Consider the following 23605-nt stretch of genomic DNA (forward strand, 5'->3'; position numbering starts at 1 on the left):
TGTACTCTGAGGAGAACCCAGACCTCAATATAGACAAAAAAAAAAACAATCTCTCTGAAGAATCAAATGCAAATCTTAATTCTTCAACCACCTCTAATAGAAGCAAAGCAAAGACTGAGGTATGTGTGATGGGTTTTATAGAGCTCTTGGGGTTTGGGAATTTTTGCATTCTCCTAGCGGTAGAAAAGAGTAATTCCCAAGAGTAATGGATCGTCATCACCTGTATGAAAGAAAGCATACCTAGGGTAGGCTAAGGAGCAGCAATGCACTACTTGGAGCTAGCTGCTGATTGGTGGCTGCACACATATACTTCTTGTCATTGGTTCACCTGATTATTCAGCTAACATTGCTGCTTCTTCAGCAAAAGGATACCAAGAAAATTAAGCAAATTTGATAATGGAAGTACATTGAAAAGCTGTTTAAAATGGTATAATCTATCTGAATCACATCAAAAGGCCATGACACATCAAGAGCACACCCTTTAAGAGTTTTGTATTGCACAAGTAAAACAGCTATTTATTTCATTTCATAAAAAGCTTTATGTTCAGTAACAGAATATTGATCAAGTTTTATATTCCCAAATTAATAATAATACTGCCAACAAACCTTATTATTTCTAGCCAATTTGAGGCATCCAACAAAGAAAACCATTTCACATCTGTGTCCCAAAAGTCAGTGGCATTTTCTGAAGAAAAAATATATATATATGTTATATACAGTGAGAAACAGGCAACTAAATGTTTTTTTTGAGGTTTAACAAACAGAATTAAATACAGACAGAAACAAGTTGTTAACAACATCACTGTGCCATCTTGTTCAATTAAAAAAATTAAATGAAAAAATAAATGTTTACTGTGATAATTCCTCTTTGTATGGTCTTATTTTCTCATTTGTGCCAGTACACGAAAGTCCATAATTTGTAATCTAATCATGGGAACTGTGATTTTATATGGAATAACTTGTGTATATAATATTCATGTAGTTAATGCGCGTCAGTACTGTATAAATGCACCAATGTATAATTCTTAGATAATTAACTATCCATAGTTAATATGTGTATATTATAATGTATATCTGATACCAACTATGAAATAAGGATTGCTGAGCCAGTATGATGAATATAAGATTGTTGTCAAATTATGTTTAGAATAAGTTACATGATTAATACATGTATCAGATATACCAGGAATTCTGGGCCATTTAATGTATTTAAAGGGACAGTCAACTCCAAAATGGTTATTGTTTAAAAAACATAATTTATGTAAGAACTTACCTGATAAATTCATTTCTTTCATATTAGCAAGAGTCCATGAGCTAGTGACGTATGGGATATACATTCCTACCAGGAGGGGCAAAGTTTCCCAAACCTCAAAATGCCTACAAATACACCCCTCACCACACCCACAAATCAGTTTAACGAATAGCCAAGAAGTGGGGTGATAAAAAAGTGCGAAAGCATATAAAATAAGGAATTGGAATAATTGTGCTTTATACAAAAATCATAACCACCACAAAAAAAGGGCGGGCCTCATGGACTCTTGCTAATATGAAAGAAATGAATTTATCAGGTAAGTTCTTACATAAATTATGTTTTCTTTCATGTAATTAGCAAGAGTCCATGAGCTAGTGACGTATGGGATAATGACTACCCAAGATGTAGATCTTTCCACACAAGAGTCACTAGAGAGGGAGGGATAAAATAAAGACAGCCAATTCCTGCTGAAAATAATCCACACCCAAAATAAAGTTTAATGAAAAACATAAGCAGAAGATTCAAACTGAAACCGCTGCCTGAAGTACTTTTCTACCAAAAACTGCTTCAGAAGAAGAAAATACATCAAAATGGTAGAATTTAGTAAAGGTATGCAAAGAGGACCAAGTTGCTGCTTTGCAAATCTGATCAATCGAAGCTTCATTCCTAAACGCCCAGGAAGTAGAAACTGACCAAGTAGAATGAGCTGTGATCCTCTGAGGCGGAGTTTTACCCGACTCAACATAGGCAAGATGAATTAAAGATTTCAACCAAGATGCCAAAGAAATGGCAGAAGCTTTCTGGCCTTTTCTAGAACCGGAAAAGATAACAAATAAACTAGAAGTCTTTCGGAAAGACTTAGTAGCTTCAACATAATATTTCAAAGCTCTAACAACATCCAAAGAATGCAACGATTTCTCCTTAGAATTCTTAGGATTAGGACATAATGAAGGAACCACAATTTCTCTACTAATGTTGTTGGAATTCACAACTTTAGGTAAAAATTCAAAAGAAGTTCGCAACACCGCCTTATCCTGATGAAAAATCAGAAAAGGAGACTCACAAGAAAGAGCAGATAATTCAGAAACTCTTCTGGCAGAAGAGATTGCCAAAAGGAACAAAACTTTCCAAGAAAGTAATTTAATGTCCAATGAATGCATAGGTTCAAACGGAGGAGCTTGAAGAGCCCCCCAGAACCAAATTCAAACTCCAAGGAGGAGAAATTGACTTAATGACAGGTTTTATACGAACCAAAGCTTGTACAAAACAATGAATATCAGGAAGAATAGCAATCTTTCTGTGAAAAAGAACAGAAAGAGCAGAGATTTGACCTTTCAAGGAACTTGCGGACAAACCCTTATCTAAACCATCCTGAAGAAACTGTAAAATTCTCGGTATTCTAAAAGAATGCCAAGAAAAATGATGAGAAAGACACCAAGAAATATAGGTCTTCCAGACTCTATAATATATCTCTCTAGATACAGATTTACGCGCCTGTAACATAGTATTAATCACAGAGTCAGAGAAACCTCTTTGACCAAGAATCAAGCGTTCAATCTCCATACCTTTAAATTTAAGGATTTCAGATCCTGATGGAAAAAAGGACCTTGCGACAGAAGGTCTGGTCTTAACGGAAGAGTCCACGGTTGGCAAGAGGCCATCCGGACAAGATCCGCATACCAAAACCTGTGAGGCCATGCCGGAGCTACCAGCAGAACAAACGAGCATTCCTTCAGAATCTTGGAGATTACTCTTGGAAGAAGAACTGGAGGCGGAAAGATATAGGCAGGATGATACTTCCAAGGAAGTGATAATGCATCCACTGCCTCCGCCTGAGGATCCCGGGATCTGGACAGATACCTGGGAAGTTTCTTGTTTAGATGAGACGCCATCAGATCTATTTCTGGAAGTTCCCACATTTGAACAATCTGAAGAAATACCTCTGGGTGAAGAGACCATTCGCCCGGATGCAACGTTTGGCGACTGAGAGAATCCGCTTCCCAATTGTCTATACCTGGGATATGAACCGCAGAGATTAGACAGGAGCTGGATTCCGCCCAAACCAGAATTCGAGATACTTCTTTCATAGCCAGAGGACTGTGAGTCCCTCCTTGATGATTGATGTATGCCACAGTTGTGACATTGTCTGTCTGAAAACAAATGAACGATTCTCTCTTCAGAAGAGGCCAAAACTGAAGAGCTCTGAAAATTGCACGGAGTTCCAAAATATTGATCGGTAATCTCACCTCCTGAGATTCCCAAACTCCTTGTGCTATCAGAGATCCCCACACCTGCTCCCCCAACCTGTGAGACTTGCATCTGTTGAAATTACTGTCCAGGTCGGAAGCACAAAAGAAGCCCCCTGAATTAAACGATGGTGATCTGTCCACCACGTTAGAGAGTGTCGTACAATCGGTTTTAAAGATATTAATTGAGATATCTTTGTGTAATCCTTGCACCATTGATTCAGCATACAGAGCTGAAGAGGTCGCATGTGAAAACGAGCAAAGGGGATCGCGTCCGATGCAGCAGTCATAAGACCTAGAATTTCCATGCATAAGGCTACCGAAGGGAATGATTGTGACTGAAGATTTCGACAAGCTGAAATCAATTTAGACGTCTCTTGTCTGTTAAAGACAGAGTCATGGACACTGAATCTATCTGGAAACCCAGAAAGGTTACCCTTGTCTGAGGAATCAATGAACTTTTTGGTAAATTGATCCTCCAACCATGATCTTGAAGAAACAACACAAGTCGATTCGTATGAGATTCTGCTAAATGTAAAGACTGAGCAAGTACCAAGATATCGTCCAAATAAGGAAATACCACAATACCCTGTTCTCTGATTACAGACAGAAGGGCACCGAGAACCTTTGTAAAAATTCTTGGAGCTGTAGCTAGGCCAAACGGCAGAGCCACAAACTGGTAATGCTTGTCCAGAAAAGAGAATCTCAGGAACTGATAATGATCTGGATGAATCGGAATATGCAGATATGCATCCTGTAAATCTATTGTGGACATATAATGCCCTTGCTGAACAAAAGGCAAGATAGTCCTTACAGTTACCATTTTGAACGTTGGTATCCTTACATAACGATTCAATATTTTAGATCCAGAACTGGTCTGAAGGAATTCTCCTTCTTTGGTACAATGAAGAGATTTGAATAAAACCTCATCCCCTGTTCCGAAACTGGCATAATTACTCCAGCCAACTCTAGATCTAAAACACAATTCAGAAATGCTTGAGCTTTCACTGGATTTACTGGGACACGGGAAAGAAAAAATCTCTTTGCAGGAGGTCTCATCTTGAAACCAATTCTGTACCCTTCTGAAACAATGTTCTGAATCCAAAGATTGTGAACAGAATTGATCCAAATTTCTTTGAAAAAACGTAACCTGCCCCCTACCAGCTGAGCTGGAATGAGGGCCGCACCTTCATGTGGACTTAGAAGCAGGCTTTGCCTTTCTAGCAGGCTTGGATTTATTCCAGACTGGAGATGGTTTCCAAACTGAAACTGCTCCTGAGGATGAAGGATCAGGCTTTTGTTCTTTGTTGAAACGAAAGGAACGAAAACGATTATTAGCCCTGTTTTTACCCTTAGATTTTTTATCCTGTGGTAAAAAAGTTCCTTTCCCACCAGTAACAGTTGAGATAATAGAATCCAACTGAGAACCAAATAATTTGTTACCCTGGAAAGAAATGGAAAGTAGAGTTGATTTAGAAGCCATATCAGCATTCCAAGTCTTAAGCCATAAAGCTCTTCTAGCTAAAATAGCTAGAGACATAAACCTGACATCAACTCTGATAATATCAAAAATGGCATCACAGATAAAATTATTAGCATGCTGAAGAAGAATAATAATATTATGAGAATCATGATCCGTTACTTGTTGCGCTAAAGTTTCCAACCAAAAAGTTGAAGCTGCAGCAACATCAGCCAATGATATAGCAGGTCTAAGAAGATTACCTGAACACAGATAAGCTTTTCTTAGAAAGGATTCAATTTTCCTATCTAAAGGATCCTTAAACGAAGTACCCATCTGACGTAGGAATAGTAGTACGTTTAGCAAGGGTAGAAATAGCCCCATCAACTCTAGGGATTTTTGTCCCAAAATTCTAATCTGTCAGACGGCACAGGATATAATTGCTTAAAACGTTTAGAAGGAGTAAATGAATTACCCAATTTATCCCATTCTTTAGAAATTACTTCAGAAATAGCATTAGGAACAGGAAAAACTTCTGGAATAACCACAGGAGATTTAAATACCTTATCTAAACGTTTAGAATTAGTATCAAGAGGACAGAATCCTCTATTCTAAAGCAATTAGTACTTCTTTAAGTAAAGAACGAATAAATTCCATTTTAAATAAATCTGAAGATTTATCAGCATCAATCTCTGAGACAGAATCCTCTGAACCAGAAGAGTCATCAGAATCAGAATGATGATGTTCATTTAAAAATTCATCTGTAGGGAGAGAAGTTTTAAAAGATTTTTTATGTTTTCTAGAAGGAGAAATAACAGACATAGCCTTCTTGATGGATTCAGAAACAAAATCTCTTATGTTATCAGGAACATTCTGCACCTTAGATGTTGAAGGAACTGCAACAGGCAATGGTACATTACTAAAGGAAATATTATCTGCATTAACAAGTTTGTCATGACAATTAATACAAACAACAGCCGGAGGAATAGCTACCAAAAGTTTACAGCAGATACACTTAGCTTTGGTAGATCCAGCACTAGACAGCGATTTTCCTGAAGTATCTTCTGACTCAGATGCAACGTGAGACATCTTGCAATATGTAAGAGAAAAAACAACATATAAAGCAAAATTGATCAAATTCCTTAAATGACAGTTTCAGGAATGGGAAAAAATGCCATAGAACAAGCTTCTAGCAACCAGAAGCAATGAAAAATGAGACTTAAATAATGTGGAGACAAAAGCGACGCCCATATTTTTTAGCGCCAAATAAGACGCCCACATTATTTGGCGCCTAAATGCTTTTGGCGCCAAAAATGACGCCACATCCGGAACGCCAACATTTTTGGCGCAAAAGAACGTCAAAAAATGACGCAACTTCCGGCGACACGTATGATGCTGGAAACGGAAAAGATTTTTTGCGCCAAAAAAGTCCGCGCCAAGAATGACGCAATAAAATGAAGCATTTTCAGCCCCCGCGAGCCTAACAGCCCACAGGGAAAAAAAGAGTCAAATTTTTAAAGTAAGAAAAATGTTTGATTCAAATGCATTATCCCAAATATGAAACTGACTGTCTGAAAATAAGGAATGTTGAACATTCTGAGTCAAGGCAAATAAATGTTTGAATACATATATTTAGAACTTTATAAACAAAGTGCCCAACCATAGCTTAGAGTGTCACAGAAAATAAGATTTACTTACCCCAGGACACTCATCTACATGTTTGTAGAAAGCCAAACCAGTACTGAAACGAGAATCAGCAGAGGTAATGGTATATAAATAAGAGTATATCGTCGATCTGAAAAAGGGAGGTAAGAGATGAATCTCTACGACCGATAACAGAGAACCTATGAAATAGACCCCGTAGAAGGAGATCACTGCATTCAAATAGGCAATACTCTCCTCACATCCCTCTGACATTCACTGCACGCTGAGAGGAAAACCGGGCTCCAACTTGCTGCGGAGCGCATATCAACGTAGAATCTAGCACAAACTTACTTCATCACCTCCATAGGAGGCAAAGTTTGTAAAACTGAATTGTGGGTGTGGTGAGGGGTGTATTTATAGGCATTTTGAGGTTTGGGAAACTTTGCCCCTCCTGGTAGGAATGTATATCCCATACGTCACTAGCTCATGGACTCTTGCTAATTACATGAAAGAAAGATAGATAATCCCTTTATTACCCATTCCCCAGTTTTGCACAGCCAACATGGTTATATTAGTATACTTTTAATCTCTGTGTTTACCTTGTATTAAGGCCTATTTTTACAGCCCCCTGATCGCTATGTATATATTGACTTGCATTTTAGCCAATTAGTGCAGTGTCAGCCACAACTATATGGCCCATATGAACTAGCAGTGTCCTGTTGTGAAAAGCAAATAAGAGACTGTCTGTAGCGGCTTACAAGCAGGTAGAAATTTAGAGGTTTAAATGTTAAAAAGTATATTATAGCAATGTTGGTTGTGCAAAGCTGGGGAATTGATAGTAAAGGCGTTCTCTATCTTTTTAAACAACAATAATTTTGGTGTTTAATGTCTCTTTAATGTGTTGCCTTAACACACTAGATTAAGAAACACTTCTCACACATTGAGATATAAATCTAATCACTTACTTCAATAAAACCCCAAACTGATAATCTGCTGTACAATACTGGAAAATTAACAGCAGCTATTAATATGTATATATATTTACGTGTGCATACCTTATGTATAAATACACATCTATATAAAACCATAGAAATTTAATCCTGACTTAGTGTCCCTTAGATATATGAGAATATAAAAATAGGATATATACTCCAAATGACAAAGGATTCCCAATATTCCCAATGTAACTTTATGAATACTTGCTAATAAGACATGCCACTGCTAATGTACTTAAATTGATAATAAATATTTCACTATATTGAATAAACTCACTATAACATAACAAGAAAAACTATAGGAAGATGATGTATAAAAATATACAAGCTTCAATATCTTCCACTGAGATGTGTGTGTGAGATAAATCCAGGTCCCATTTTAACCTCAATGCTGTTATGGTTATGGGACTTAGAAATATAAAATAGTTTAATACTAATCACACAAATGTATCATAAATAAGATTTCACTTTACTTAAAGGGTCATTTTACACTACATTTTTCTTTGCATAAATGTTTTGTAGATAATCCATTTATATAGCCCATACAGATTTTTATTTTATTTTTTAAATGGATAGTTTTGCTTATTTTTAAATAGCATTGCTCTGATTTTAAGACTCCTAACCAAGTCCCAAAGTTTTAGGAGAATACCGTCGTATACCTACTCCAGCTTGCTTTTGTTTGTGTAAAGTGTATTTTCATATGGAAAGGAAGGGGGAGGGTCTGCTATTTCCCACTTGCAGTGGGTGTTCCAATAACCTTTTATACTGAGCTAAACTGGAAGCTTCTAAGTAAGTTTTTAAACGGTTTTATACTGGATTTTTATATCAGTATCTGTGCATATTCTTCTTTATAGTAGTGTTTATGAAAATTGGCGAATACTGTCCCTTTAAAGTCACTGTCATTGTGAATCAACCCTGCCACCTAATGGCCACTCCAAATAATACCACTACATTAGGTTAGTCTAGGAACATATTAGCTCCCCAGGGGGCAAGAAGCTTATCCTATGAGAACTGTCACTCCTAATGGATTTTATTGGCTGATGTGCAAAAGAGGAAGGCCAACTTAAGTAGACTAACGGCTCAGAGACTTTAGTACCTGAAGGCTGGCTGGCTTTGGAGGGTTCTTGCTGCCTTTTGCTCTTATGTTGTGGATTACACTTCCTGCTCTGACAAGGAAATCTATTTGGCCAAGACATTCTCATTTTCCAGCTGACTTGCTAACACAAAAGAATACTTTGGGCGATATTGCTGCCTGCCTACCTGGCTAACAAAAGGAACCTTTGGCTTGGAAAATACACTACACAGACACCTACAGAGAGATCACACACCTGGCTAACCCATATAGAAGTTTATCCACATACTGCTAACCAGGGCTGGCAATATACAAGTGTTTATGCTGCTATCTTGTAAGCTTATTATAAGGTAAATGTTAGCTGCTGTTAGGATTCGACTATATGTATTTGAAATCTAACAACGTATCTGATTTCTAATTCTTGTTTTATAAGAAATTAAATATAAATTAATTGTAAGGGCGTTAATATAAGACCTTGAAGTTAATATAATTATTTGTGTATTGGGAGAGCCTAGAATTTATTCTAAATACAAAAACGTATGTTTTAAAGTTTACACTTTCTGTTTAAAAGTGTGTTTTATACGTATAGTTTGATATCTTACATGTGGTTATTATCCAAGTATTATTTATCTGTGCATTAAGTTAATTTAATATTTACTGAATAAACATTGTGTATTTATGATAAGAGAGTTATTTAGTTAACACTGCTGAATTGGTTTTAATATATTATGAAGCATTTTAAGGGTCATATTTGATTTAGTCACTTTCAATTCATTTATTAATGTATTGGGTTGTTAGCATCGTATAAAGCTTTCAGATTGGTGTACTGTACCGACATAAGGCTACTTAGTCAGTTATATTGTACTCCCTGGGAAACCTATTAATTGAATCATAGTTACTATTGTTATTAAAATATTTGTGTTATAGCCAATAATCCGAATGTAGTATTTAATCATGTTATGGTAATTGGTTGAGGCAATTGAATTGTTCAAAACTGTTCTAGAACCTTTAAATTGAGATATTAGATGTTCCATTCATTTGGTTGAAGCCTTGTTTTCACATACTTTATTTCTGGTGTAACAGACGATTGGGTTGAGATTGATATAAACTGCGTATTTTGTAATCCAATTGTATCTTGTTAATGCTTATTATATCTGCTAATATTTTATCATAATTGAGTTCTTATTACTGTATATAGTTTTGCTGTGTTCATAATACTCACCGGTCAGAACTTAAATATTAATATTTAATCAAAATTAATAATAACATTGTATTATCATTAATTATTACTATTCATAAACATCATTATAACATGTTACCTACTCCATACACAAGACATCTCACTAGGAGCTCAATATGGCACTAAGAATGTGAGAGAAAAAATATCACTCAGATTTTGAAACTCACAATTTCCAACAATTTCTATAGTAGAAGTAAAAAATATTTTTCCAGGGTATAATTGATTTACAAAATAAACCATATTTCCCACTTAAAAATATCTGCACAAGATGCATGGAAACTTTGAAACGACAAGCAATTCCCATTCATTTTTTAAAACCAAATGTGGCCCTAATTTAAAATAAATATATTTAAAACAAACATTAAGAGGTTACTAGTGAAATTCAAATACAGAACTATTAAGATCTTGTAAAAACAGCTTCTTTTGTCACTTGTTAATGAACAGTTAATCAACAGTGGTTGCATCAGACCAACCACCCACACGGCCTAGAAGAAGGAGTACGGCGTGCGGCTGCACTGACCCGGAACCGGAACCGCAGAAAGACCTCAGGGTTATCAGGGTTATCCAATGATAGAGCAGAGACTCCGGAGTGCCGTAGCCAGGGTGATCAAGCCCAAGGTAGGTACAAACTGGAGAAAAAAGGCAGGCACTACTCGGGGGTTTAAAATAGCAAAGGAAAACTTTTATTGATAAACATAAGCCCAACAAAACAAAAATAGGCTTAAAAATTACCAACAGCAGTACAGACGATAGAATGACACAGAGGGACAGACAGGCCGTCTGTCCCTCTGTGTCATTCTATCGTCTGTACTGCTGTTGGTAATTTTTAAGCCTATTTTTGTTTTGTTGGGCTTATGTTTATCAATAAAAGTTTTCCTTTGCTATTTTAAACCCCCGAGTAGTGCCTGCCTTTTTTCTCCAGTTTGCACCCACACGGCCTGTCTGCTCTTTTCATTTCTTTATTATTACACAATATTTAAGCAATTTAAGAAATCCCAACTATTAAACTCATTTTAATATGTTCTCATCCTTTTTTCACAACCACCACACATAAGCTGTCACTTAAAGTGATGGCAAACTCTCCCCTTTTTAAAGTGATATTTTAAAATCTAAATATCTAAAATAGGACTAACATTACAGACCGGATAATATAAATATATATATATATATATATATATATATATATATTATATATATATATATATTCCTGAAAAATAGTCGCACTCTCAGGTCTTTTGGTGAAAATATTAAATAATTTTAATGAAACGTTTTCGGGGTATTCCTCCCATCATCAGCATATATATATATATATATATATATATATATATATATATATATATATATATATATATATATAAAGTCTGCAATATACTTTCAATATTTATTTTGTCCCAATTTCCGGTAATTGCATTCTGAGATTGTGAGTTTTTCAGTTCCTGTTAGAAATAGAAGTGCCGAACACTGTTATAGTCCACACAGCCATTGGCTGCACACTCTAGTGACCTATTTATAACTGTCCCTAATTGGCCACAGCAGAGAAGGTAACCTAAGTTACAATATGGCAGCTCCCATTGTTTTATAGACACTAAAACTTTACACTTAATTTTTCTATATTTAAACAGCTAATGAAACTTAAAAAATACATCTACAGGTTATTCTCGGACTAATCTTTTCTTTGAATGCATCATTCTATCTAGTATTTAGTGTTTAATGTCCCTTTACTAAAAGGTACAAATTTCTAAATCCCAAAGCCAAAAAAAGAAAATTTATGCTTACCTGATAAATTTGTTTCTTTTTAGACACGAGTCCACGGATTTCATCCTTACTTGTGGGATTACGCCTCCTGGTCAGCAGGAGGAGGCAAAGAGCACCACAGCAGAGCTGTATATATAGCTCCTCCCTTCCCTTCCAATCCAGTCATTCGACCGAAGTTAAGAAGAGAAAGGAAAAGCCAAGGTTCAGAGGTGTCTGAAGTTTACAAAAATTAATAACCTGTCTCATAGAACAGGGCGGGCCATGGACTCATCGTGTCTAAAAAGAAACACATTTAGCAGGTAAGCATACATTTTCTTTTTTTTTTAAAGACACAATGAGTCCACGGATTTCATCCTTACTTGTGGGATACAATACCAAAGCTAGAGTACACGGATGATAAGGGAGGGACAAGACAGGGAACCTAAACGGAAGGCACCACTGCTTGAAGAACGTTTCTCCCAGAAGCTGCCTCAGCCGAGGCAAAAGTATCAAATTCGTAGAACTTTAAAAAAGAGAGGACCAAGTTGCAGCCTTGCAAATCTGTTCCACAGAAGCTTAATTTTTAAAAGCCTATGAGGAAGCAACAGCCCTAGTGGAATGAGCCGTAACCCTCTCAGGAGGCTGCTTTCCCGCAGTTTCATATGCAAAGCGGAAGAGACTCCTCAGCCAAAAAGAAAGCGAAGTAGCCGTAGCTTTCTGACCGTTACGTTGACTTGAGAAAACAACAAACAACAAAGAAGACTGACGGAAGTCCTTGGTCGTCTGTAAATATTACTTGAAAGCACAAACCACATTGAGATTGTGCAAAAGACGTTCCTTCTGAGAAGGAGGATTAGGACATAAAGAAGGTACAACAATTTCCTGATTAATGTTACAATCAGAGGTAACCTCAGGAAGAAAACCTAAGTTGGTACGCAAAACTACCTTATCTGCATGGAATATAAGATAAGGAGAAGAGCATTGCAAAGCCGAGAGTTCAGACACTCTACGCAGAAGAAATACCAACAAGAAATAAAACTTTCCAAGATAGTAATTTAATATCTAAGGAATGCATATGCTCAAATGGAGCCCCTTGCAAAAACATTAAGAACTAAATTAAGACTCCATGGAGGAGCAATAGGCTTAAACATAGGCCTGACCCTAACCAGGGCCTGACAAAAGGATTGAACATCTGGAACATCTGCCAAACGTTTATTTAACAGAACAGACAAGGCCGAAATCTGACCCTTTAAAGAGCTGGCCTATAAACCCTTCTCCAAACCCTCTTGCAGAAAAGACAAAATTCTGGAAATCCTAACCTTACTCCATGAGTAGCCCTTGGATTCACACCAATGAAAATATTTACGCCAAATCTAATGGTAAAACTTTCAAGTAACCGGTTTGCGAGCCTGAATTAAAGTCTCAATAACCGCATCAGAAAATCCTTGTTTAGACAAAATTAAGCGTTCGATCTCCAAGCAGTTAGCTTCAGAGAAACTAGATGTGGGTGAAGGAAGTTTGGCATTTTGGCGAGAAGCCATGAGATCCAAATCCGGCTGCCCCCATCTGAGAACCAGACTGGAGATTACTTCCGCATGTAAAGTCTGTCTGCTCAGGAAATCTGCCTCCCAATTATCCACTCCTGGGATGTGGATAGCCGACAGAGAACAAGAGTGGGCTTCCGCCGACCGAATTATCTTGGCTACCTCTGTCATCGCCAAGGAACTCCTTGTTCCTCCCTGATGATTGATGTAAGCCACTGTTCTGTTGTACTACTGAAATCTGATGAACTGAGCTGAGGCCAAATGTGGCCAGGCCAGAAGAGAATGCAAGATCACCCTCAGTTCCAGGATGTTGATGGAGAGAGCAGACACTGCTTGAGTCCATACTCCCTGAACCTCACTGGGACCCCAGACCGCAAATAAAATAAATAAAGCTAGCACTTACCTCAGATGCTGACCAACAGCAGGCCAGCCCAGCAGGTGTAAGAGGTCCTCTACCTCTCATAGCCCTGTGGAAAGAGATCAGCCTGAGAAAACAGTGCTTAGGCTATCTGTATCAGGGCAGCAACAGAGTATAGGAGGCGCAGTGAGAATTATGTCCCACCAGTTCCTATTGCTTTAAAGCCACCAAAAAGCTCTACTTTAGAGACTGATCTGGTCTAAGCTACATCCTGGAACAAAGTAGCACTCTCTGGCACTACTTTATAAATAATAAACTCTTGATTGAAGAATCTTTTCTAACACCTCACTTTTCCATCTCCTATCACTAACGCAGGCAAAGAGAATGACTGGAGTGGGAGGGAAGGGAGGAGCTATATATATATATACAGCTCTGCTGTGGTGCTATTTGCCTCCATCTGCTGACCAGGAGGCATAATCCCACAAGTAAGGATAAAATCCGTGGACTCATCGTGTCTTTAAAAAGAAACCCAAACTTTGACATTTAAAAAAAAAAAAAAAAAAAAAAATATTAAAAATATTTAAAAAGTCTACAATATAATTGTTATTGATTTAAAGATACATAATCCATTTATTTGCCAGTTTTGCATAACCAACAGTTATATTAAAGGGACAGTCTAGGCCAAAATAAACTTTCATGATTCAGATAGGGCATGTAATTTTAAACAATTTTCCAATTTACTTTTATCACCAATTTTGCTTTGTTCTCTTGGTATTCTTAGTTGAAAGCTTAACCTAGGAGGTTAATATGCTAATTTCTTAGACCTTGAAGCCCACCTCTTTCAGATTGCATTTTAACAGTTTTTCACCACTAGAGGGTGTTAGTTCACATATTTCATATAGATAACACTGTGCTCGTGCACGTGAAGTAATCTGGGAGCAGGCACTGATTGGCTAGACTGCAAGTCTGTCAAAAGAACTGAAAAAGGGGCAGTTTGCAGAGGCTTGGATACAAGATAATCACAGAGGTTAAAAGTATATTATTATAACTGTGTTGGTTATGCAAAACTGGGGAATGGGTAATAAAGGGATTATCTATCTTTTAAAACAATAGAAATTCTGGTGTAGACTTTCCCTTTAATACACTTTTTACCTCTGAATACCTTGTATCTAAGAACCTTCTGACAGCCCCCTGATCACATGACTGTGACTGTTTATTATCTATTGTCTTGCATTTAGCATTGTGTTGTGCTAAATCTTTAATAAGTTTATGTGCATGAACGCAGTTATCTATATGGCCCATGTGAACTATCAAGTATTTTGTTGTGAAAAGGAATTTAAAAAGCATGTGCTTAGACACAGCCCTCAATGGATTAGAAATTAGCATGTGAGCCTACCTAGGTTTAGTTTTAACTAATACCAAGAGAAAAAAGTAAATTTGATAAAAGTAAATTGGAAAGTTGATTAAAATTACATGTCCTATCTGAATAATGAAAGTTTAATTTTGACAACACTGTCCCTTTAAGTCACAAACTTATTTGCCTAAATATTTTTTTATGCTCCTTTATATTTATTCAAAAAATTATTACCTATTTGATTACAGTGCTGTTCTAGTTTCTTTCATGTAATTGGCAAGAGTCCATGAGCTAGTGACATATGGGATATACAATCCTACCAGGAGGGGCAAAGTTTCCCAAACCTCAAAATGCCTATAAATACACCCCTCACCACACCCACAATTCAGTTTTACAAACTTTGCCTCCTATGGAGGTGGTGAAGTAAGTTTGTGCTAAGATTTCTACGTTGCGCTTCTCAGCATTGTTGAAGCCCGATTCCTCTCAGAGTACAGCGAATGTCAGAGGGACGTGAAGGGAGTATCACTTATTAAATACGATGATTTCCCTAACGGGGGTCTATTTCATGGGTTCTCTGTTATCGGTCGTAGAGATTTATCTCCTACCTCCCTTTTCAGATCGACGATATACTCTCAATTTACCATTACCTCTACTGATAACTGTTTCTGTACTGGTTTGGCTATCTGCTATATGTGGATGGGTGTCTTTTGGCAAGTATGTTTTTTTATTACTTAACCCCTTAATGACCACAATGTACCCTGTATGTCACTGGTCATTAAGGGGTTTTTCAGGACATAATAGCACAAGTCTAGCAAAAAGACACTATTAATACTCTCCAGCAGGCTTTGTGGAATAGAGCAGTCTCAATGCTGGTGGCAAGACCGCGCTATAAAACAATCAAGTCCCAAAAAAAGGCCAGTGACATACAGGGTACGTCGCTGGTCCTTAAGGGGTTAAGACACCTCAGCTATGGTTTGGCACTTTATGCATTTATAAAAAGTTCTAAATATATGTATTGTACTTATATTTGCCATGAGTCAGGTTCATGTATTTCCTTCTGCAGACTGTCAGTTTCATATTTGGGTAATATAAACATCTTTTAAAAAAAAAAATTTCTTACCTGGGGTTTAATATTTTTGGCGCGGAAAAATACGTCTATGACGCAACTTAGTCATTTCCGGCGTCATACTTGACACCAAGACCTTTCACACGGTTGCGTCATTAGTGACGCGAGTGTGTCATTTCCGGTTATTTTAAAGTTTACGTTACGTTGTGCGTCATACTTGGCGCCAACCTTTTTCATTATTTCAATACCCCATTGATGTTTGCCTCTTGTTTTTTTCTCTATCAGAGGCCTATGCTATTTGCTTTTTTTCCCATTCCTGAAACTGTCATATAAGGAAATAGATAATTTTGCTTTTTTTCTCTTGCATTTTGCAAGATGTCTCTATCTGATCCTGCCTCAGAAGTTTCTGCTGGAACATTGCTGCCTGACATCGGTCCTACCAAAGCTAAGTGCATTTGTTGTAAAATTGTTGAAATTATTTCGCCGAATGTCATTTGTAATAGTGGTCATGATAAACTTTTACATGCAGTTAGTGTATCCATCAGTAATAGTACATTGCCAGTTGCAGTTCCTTCAACTTCTAATGTGCATGATATACCTGTAAATTTTAAAGAATTTGTTTCTGATTCTATTTTGAAGGCTTTGTCTGCATTTCCACCTTCTAATAAACGTAAAAGGTCTTTTAAAACTTCTCATTTAGTTGATGAAATTTCAAATGACCAACAACATAATTTATCCTCTTCTGATGAGGATCTATCTGATACAGAAGATCCTTCCTCAGACATTGACACTGACAAATCTACTTACTTATTTAAAATAGAGTATATGCGTTCTTTATTAAAAGAAGTGTTAATTATTTTGGATATTGAGGTAACCAGTCCTATTGACGTTCAGTCCAATAAACGTTTAAATGCTGTTTTTAAACCTCCTGTGGTTTCTCCAGGGGTTTTTCCTATTCCTGAGGTTATTTCTGATATGATTTCTAGGGAATGGAATAAGCCAGGTACTTCTTTTATTCCTTCTTCAAGGTTTAAAAAAATTGTATCCTTTACCAGCAAAATCTATAGAGTTTTGGGAAAAAATCCCCAAAGTTGATGGGGCTATTTCTACTCTTGCTAAACATACCACTATTCCTATGGAAGATAGTACTTCCTTTAAGGATCCTTTAGATAGGAAGCTTGAATCTTATCTAAGGAAGGCCTATTTATATTCAGGTCATCTTCTCAGACCTGCAATTTCTTTGGCTGATGTTGCGGCTGCATCAACCTTCTGGTTGGAGAATTTAGCGCAACAAGAATTGGATTCTGACTTATCTAGCATTAGTCGCCTATTGCAATATGCTAATCATTTTATTTGTGATGCAATTTTTGATATTATCAAAATTGATGTTAGATCCATGTCTTTAGCTATTTTAGCTAGAAGAGCTTTGTGGCTTAAATCTTGGAATGCTGATATGACATCTAAATCCAGATTACTATCTCTTTCTTTCCAAGGTAATAATTTATTTGGTACTCAGTTGGATTCTATTATTTCAACTGTCACTGGGGGAAGGGAGTTTTTCTGCCTCAGGATTAAAAACCTAAGGGTAAATCTAAGGCTTCTAACCATTTTCGTTCCTTTCATCAGAATAAGGAACAAAACTCAATCTTCCCCCCCAAGGAGTCTGCTTCCAATTGGAAGCCTTCCTCAAATTGGAATAAATCCAAGCCATTTAGGAAACCAAAGTCAGCCCTAAGTCCGCATGAAGCTCAGCTGGTAGTTGGCAGATTAAGGTTTTTCTAGGATATTTGGATAAAATCTGTCCAAAATCAATGGATTCAGAGCATTGTCTATCAAGGGTATAGAATAGAATTCAGAGTAAGACCTCCTGTGAGAAGAATTTTTTTTCTCACGTATCCCAATAAATCCAGTAAAAGCTCAAACTTTCCTGAAGTGTGTTTCAGACCTGGAGTCTTCAGGGGTAATCATGCCAGTTCCTCCTCAGGAACAAGGTTTGGGGTTTTATTCAAATCTATTCATTGTACCAAAGAAGGAACATTTTTTCAGACCAGTTCTGGATCTGAAAATTTTGAATCGTTATGTAAGAGTAACAACTTTCAAGATGGTGACTATAAGGACTATTCTGCCTTTTTGTTCAGCAAGGACATTATATGTCCACAATAGACTTGCAGGATGCATACCTTCATATTCAGATTCATCCAGAACATTATCAGTTTCTGAGATTCTCTTTTCTAAACAAGCATTACCAATTTGTTGCTCTTCCATTTGGCCTAGCAACAGCTCCAAGAATCTTTTCAAAGGTTCTGGGTGCCCTACTCTCTGTAATCAAAGAACAGGGTATTGCGGTGTTTCCTTATTTGGACAACATCTTGGTACTAAGCTCAGTCTTTGCGTACTGCAGAATCTCACATGAATCAACAAGTGATGTTTCTTTGGAAACATGGTTGGAGGATCAATTTACCAAAAGTTTCTTGATTCCTCAGACAAGGGTCACCTTTTTAGGCTTCCAGATAGATTGTGTCCATGACTCTGTCTCTAACAGACAAGAGACGTTTAAAATTGGTTGCAGCATGCCGGCCACCTTCAGTCTTGGTCATTCCCTTCAGTGGCTATGTGCATGGAAGTTTTAGGTCTCATGACTGCAGCATCGGACGCAATCCCCTTTGCTCGTTTTCACATGAGACCTTTGCAGCTTTGTATGCTGAATCGTTTAGTTCAAGGGGCTTCTTTTGTTCGGCCAACCTGGACTGTGATCACAACAGATGCAAGTCTTTCAGGTTGGGGAGCTGTTTGGGGATCTCTGACAGCACAAGGGGTTTGGAAATCTCAAGATTACCAATAAATATTTTAGAACTCCGTGCAATTCTCAGAGCTCTTCAGTTTTGGCCTCTGCTAAAGAGAGAACCGTTCATTTGTTTTCAGACAGACAATATCACAACAGTGGCATATGTCAATCATCAGGGTGGGACTCACAGTCCCCAAGCTATGAAAGAAGTATCTCGGATACTTGTTTGGGCGGAATCCAGCTCTTGTCTAAATCTCTGCGGTGCTTATCCCAGGTGTAGACAATTGGGAGGTGGATTATCTCAGCCGCCAGACTTTACATCTAGGGGAGTGGTCTCTACATCCAGATGTGTTTTCTCAGATTGTTCAGTTGTGGGGTCTTCCAGAGATAGATCTCATGGCCTCTCATCTAAACAAGAAACTTCCCAGATACCTGTCCAGGTCCAGGGATGTTCAGGCGGAAGCAGTGGATGCGCTGACACTTCCTTGGTGTTATCATCCTGCTTACATTTTCCTGCCTCTAGTTCTCCTTCCAAGAGTGATCTCCAAAATCATCATGGAACAATCATTTGTGTTCCTGGTGGCTCCAGCATGGCCCCACAGGTATTGGTATGCGGATCTTGTTTGGATGTCCAGTTGCCCGCTTTGGCCACTTCCGTTCGGCCAGACCTACTATCTCAAGGTCCATTTTTCCATCAGGATCTCAAATCATTAAATTTGAAGGTATGGAAATTGAACGCTTAGTACTAAGTCATAGAGGTTTCTCTGACTCAGTGATTAATACTATGTTACAAGCTATTAAATCTGTTTCTAGAAAGATTTATTATAGAGTTTGGAAGACTTACATTTCATGGTGTTCTTATAAATTCTCCTGGCATTCTTTTAGAAGTCCTAGAATTTTACAGTTTTCTTCAGGACGGTTTGGATAAGGTTTTGTCTGCAAGTTCCTTGAAAGGACAAATCTTCGCTCTGTTTTATTTCACAGAAAGATTGCTATACTTCCTGATATACACTGTTTTGTACAGGCTTTAGTTCTTATTAAGCCTGTTATTTAATCAATTTCTCCTCCTTGGAGTCTTAATTTGGTTCTGACGGCTTTACAGGTTCTTCCATTTGAACCTATGCATTTTTTGGACATTAAACTACTTTCTTGGAAAGTGTTGTTCCTTTTGGCCATCAATTCTGCTAGAAGAGTTTCTGAGTTATCTGCTCTTTCTTGTGAGTCTCCTTTTCTGATTTTTCATCAGGATAAGGCAGTTTTGCGGACTTCTTTTTAATTTTTACCTAAGGTTGTGAATTCTAACAACATTAGTAGAGAAATTGTTGTCCTTTCCTTGTGTCTTAATCCTAAGAATTCTTTGGAAAGTTCCTTACATTCTTTGGATGTGGTAAGAGCTTTGAAATATTATGTGGAAGCTACTAAAGATTTCAGGAAGACTTCCAGTCTATTTGTTTTATTTTCTGGTCCTAGGAAAGGTCAGAAGGCTTCTGCTATTTCCTTGGCTTCTTGCATGAAACTTTTGATTCATCAAGCTTATTTTGAGTTGGGTCAGGCCTTGCCTCCGAGAATTACAGCTCATTCTACTAGATCAGTCTCCACTTCGTGGGCTTTTAAGAATGAAGCTTCAGTTGATCAGATTTGCAAAGCGGCAACTTGGTCCTCTTTGCAAACATTTACTAAATTCTACCTTTTTGATGTATTTGCTTCTTCGGAAGCAGTTTTTGGTAGAAAAGTTCTTCAGACAGCTGTTTCAGTTTGATTCTTCTGCTTTTGATTTAAGTTTTTTTTCTTTCAAATGAAATAAACATATTTTGGGTTGTGGATTATTTTTTTTCAGCAGATTATGGCTGTTTTTATTTTATTCCCTCCCTCTCTAGTGACCCTTGAGTGGAGATCCACATCTTGGGTATTGATATCCCATATGTCACTAGCTCATGGACTCTTGCCAATTACATGAAAGAAAACATAATTTATGTAAGAACTTACCTGATAAATTCATTTCTTTCATATTGGCAAGAGTCCATGAGGCCCACCCTTTTTATGGTGGTTATGATTTTTTGTATAAAGCACAATTATTTCCAAATTTCCTTTCTTGATGCTTTCTACTCCTTTCTTTATCACCCCACTGCTTGGCTATTCGTTAAACTGAATTGTGGGTATGGTGAGGGGTGTATTTATAGGCATTTTGAGGTTTGGGAAACTTTGCCCCTCCTGGTAGGATTGTATATCCCATATGTCACTAGCTCATGGACTCTTGCCAATATGAAAGAAATTAAATTATCAGGTAAGTTCTTACATAAGTTATGTTTTTATGATGGTGCTATGTATACAAAAGTAATACAAATGAAATAAAACTACCTTTAGCTTGTGTGTATGGAATGACATAAGATATTGATTTTTACACTTGGCTCTATTCTACAGGTGCAAATATTTGAAATCCAAAAATTTTCTAGTCCCAAGCAGTTTGGATAAAGGGTTTCCTACCTGTACTTTAATAATATGGATATTTTAACATCTTACTATCTATCTAAAAAGTGATCAGATTAATTAAAGGGTTATTTTATGCCACATCAAGTAGTCCCTTTTATATACTGATATAAATTAAAGACACATAAAAAGTAAAAGAAAATGCCCTAAATGTGTAAGAGCATTTTATTATTGCACTTATGCCTGCATATGACTGTTTAACGAGCAGCGATGCAATAATGGGAGGTAGCTGAACACATCTGCTGAGCCAATTACAAAAGCCACCAATTTCTAGCTAGCTACCAATAATGCACTGCTGCTCCTGGGCCAACCTAGGTATGCTTTGCAACAAAGGATAACCAGAGAACAAGTAATTTTGAAATGTTATAATACAAGTAAATTGAAGTTTTGTTAAAGTTACATGTAGTGCATATCTGTACTATAAAAAGTAAATTTTGACTTTCATACTTTTGATGTCATATTAAAAATGTGAGTGTCTGTACAACAGCTATATGGGAAGTGAAAAAACATAATTTATGTAAGAACTTACCTGATAAATTCATTTCTTTCATATTAGCAAGAGTCCATGAGCTAGTGACGTATGGGATATACATTCCTACCAGGAGGGGCAAAGTTTCCCAAACCTCAAAATGCCTATAAATACACCCCTCACCACACCCACAATTCAGTTTAACGAATAGCCAAGAAGTGGGGTGATAAAAAAAGTGCGAAAGCATATAAAATAAGGAATTGGAATAATTGTGCTTTATACAAAAATCATAACCACCACAAAAAAAGGGCGGGCCTCATGGACTCTTGCTAATATGAAAGAAATGAATTTATCAGGTAAGTTCTTACATAAATTATGTTTTCTTTCATGTAATTAGCAAGAGTCCATGAGCTAGTGACGTATGGGATAATGACTACCCAAGATGTGGATCTTTCCACACAAGAGTCACTAGAGAGGGAGGGATAAAATAAAGACAGCCAATTCCTGCTGAAAATAATCCACACCCAAAAATAAAGTTTAACGAAAAACATAAGCAGAAGATTCAAACTGAAACCGCTGCCTGAAGTACTTTTCTACCAAAAACTGCTTCAGAAGAAGAAAATACATCAAAATGGTAGAATTTAGTAAAAGTATGCAAAGAGGACCAAGTTGCTGCTTTGCAAATCTGGTCAACCGAAGCTTCATTCCTAAACGCCCAGGAAGTAGAAACTGACCTAGTAGAATGAGCTGTAATTCTTTGAGGCGGAGTTTTACCCGACTCAACATAGGCAAGATGAATTAAAGATTTCAACCAAGATGCCAAAGAAATGGCAGAAGCTTTCTGGCCTTTTCTAGAACCGGAAAAGAGAACAAATAAACTAGAAGTCTTACGGAAAGATTTCGTAGCTTCAACATAATATTTCAAAGCTCTAACAACATCCAAAGAATGCAACGATTTCTCCTTAGAATTCTTAGGATTAGGACATAATGAAGGAACCACAATTTCTCTACTAATGTTGTTGGAATTCACAACTTTAGGTAAAAATTCAAAAGAAGTTCGCAACACCGCCTTATCCTGATGAAAAATCAGAAAAGGAGACTCACAAGAAAGAGCAGATAATTCAGAAACTCTTCTGGCAGAAGAGATGGCCAAAAGGAACAAAACTTTCCAAGAAAGTAATTTAATGTCCAATGAATGCATAGGTTCAAACGGAGGAGCTTGAAGAGCTCCCAAAACCAAATTCAAACTCCAAGGAGGAGAAATTGACTTAATAACAGGTTTTATACGAACCAAAGCTTGTACAAAACAATGAATATCAGGAAGAATAGCAATCTTTCTGTGAAAAAGAACAGAAAGAGCAGAGATTTGTCCTTTCAAAGAACTTGCGGACAAACCCTTATCTAAACCATCCTGAAGAAACTGTAAAATTCTCGGTATTCTAAAAGAATGCCAAGAAAAATGATGAGAAAGACACCAAGAAATATAAGTCTTCCAGACTCTATAATATATCTCTCGAGATACAGATTTACGAGCCTGTAACATAGTATTAATCACAGAGTCAGAGAAACCTCTTTGACCAAGAATCAAGCGTTCAATCTCCATACCTTTAAATTTAAGGATTTCAGATCCTGATGGAAAAAAGGACCTTGTGACAGAAGGTCTGGTCTTAACGGAAGAGTCCACGGTTGGCAAGAGGCCATCCGGACAAGATCCGCATACCAAAACCTGTGAGGCCATGCCGGAGCTACCAGCAGAACAAACGAGCATTCCTTCAGAATCTTGGAGATTACTCTTGGAAGAAGAACTAGAGGCGGAAAGATATAGGCAGGATGATACTTCCAAGGAAGTGATAATGCATCCACTGCCTCCGCCTGAGGATCCCGGGATCTGGACAGATAC

At 37.2% G+C, this 23605-nt stretch overlaps 1 protein-coding gene across 1 annotated transcript in view; it reads right to left on the reverse strand.

Moving 5' to 3' along the window:
- MTMR12 (myotubularin related protein 12) overlaps positions 1-23605 on the reverse strand; it is a 451425-nt gene that overhangs the window by 115361 nt on the left and 312459 nt on the right. Inside the window, exon 14 of the mRNA XM_053699664.1 lies at positions 607-685. Coding sequence (XP_053555639.1) covers positions 607-685 — 79 coding nt within the window. The remainder of the gene's footprint in view (positions 1-606; positions 686-23605) is intronic.

The sequence above is a fragment of the Bombina bombina genome, chromosome 2, assembly GCF_027579735.1.
Source record: "Bombina bombina isolate aBomBom1 chromosome 2, aBomBom1.pri, whole genome shotgun sequence".
NCBI classification, from domain to species: Eukaryota; Metazoa; Chordata; class Amphibia; order Anura; family Bombinatoridae; genus Bombina; species Bombina bombina.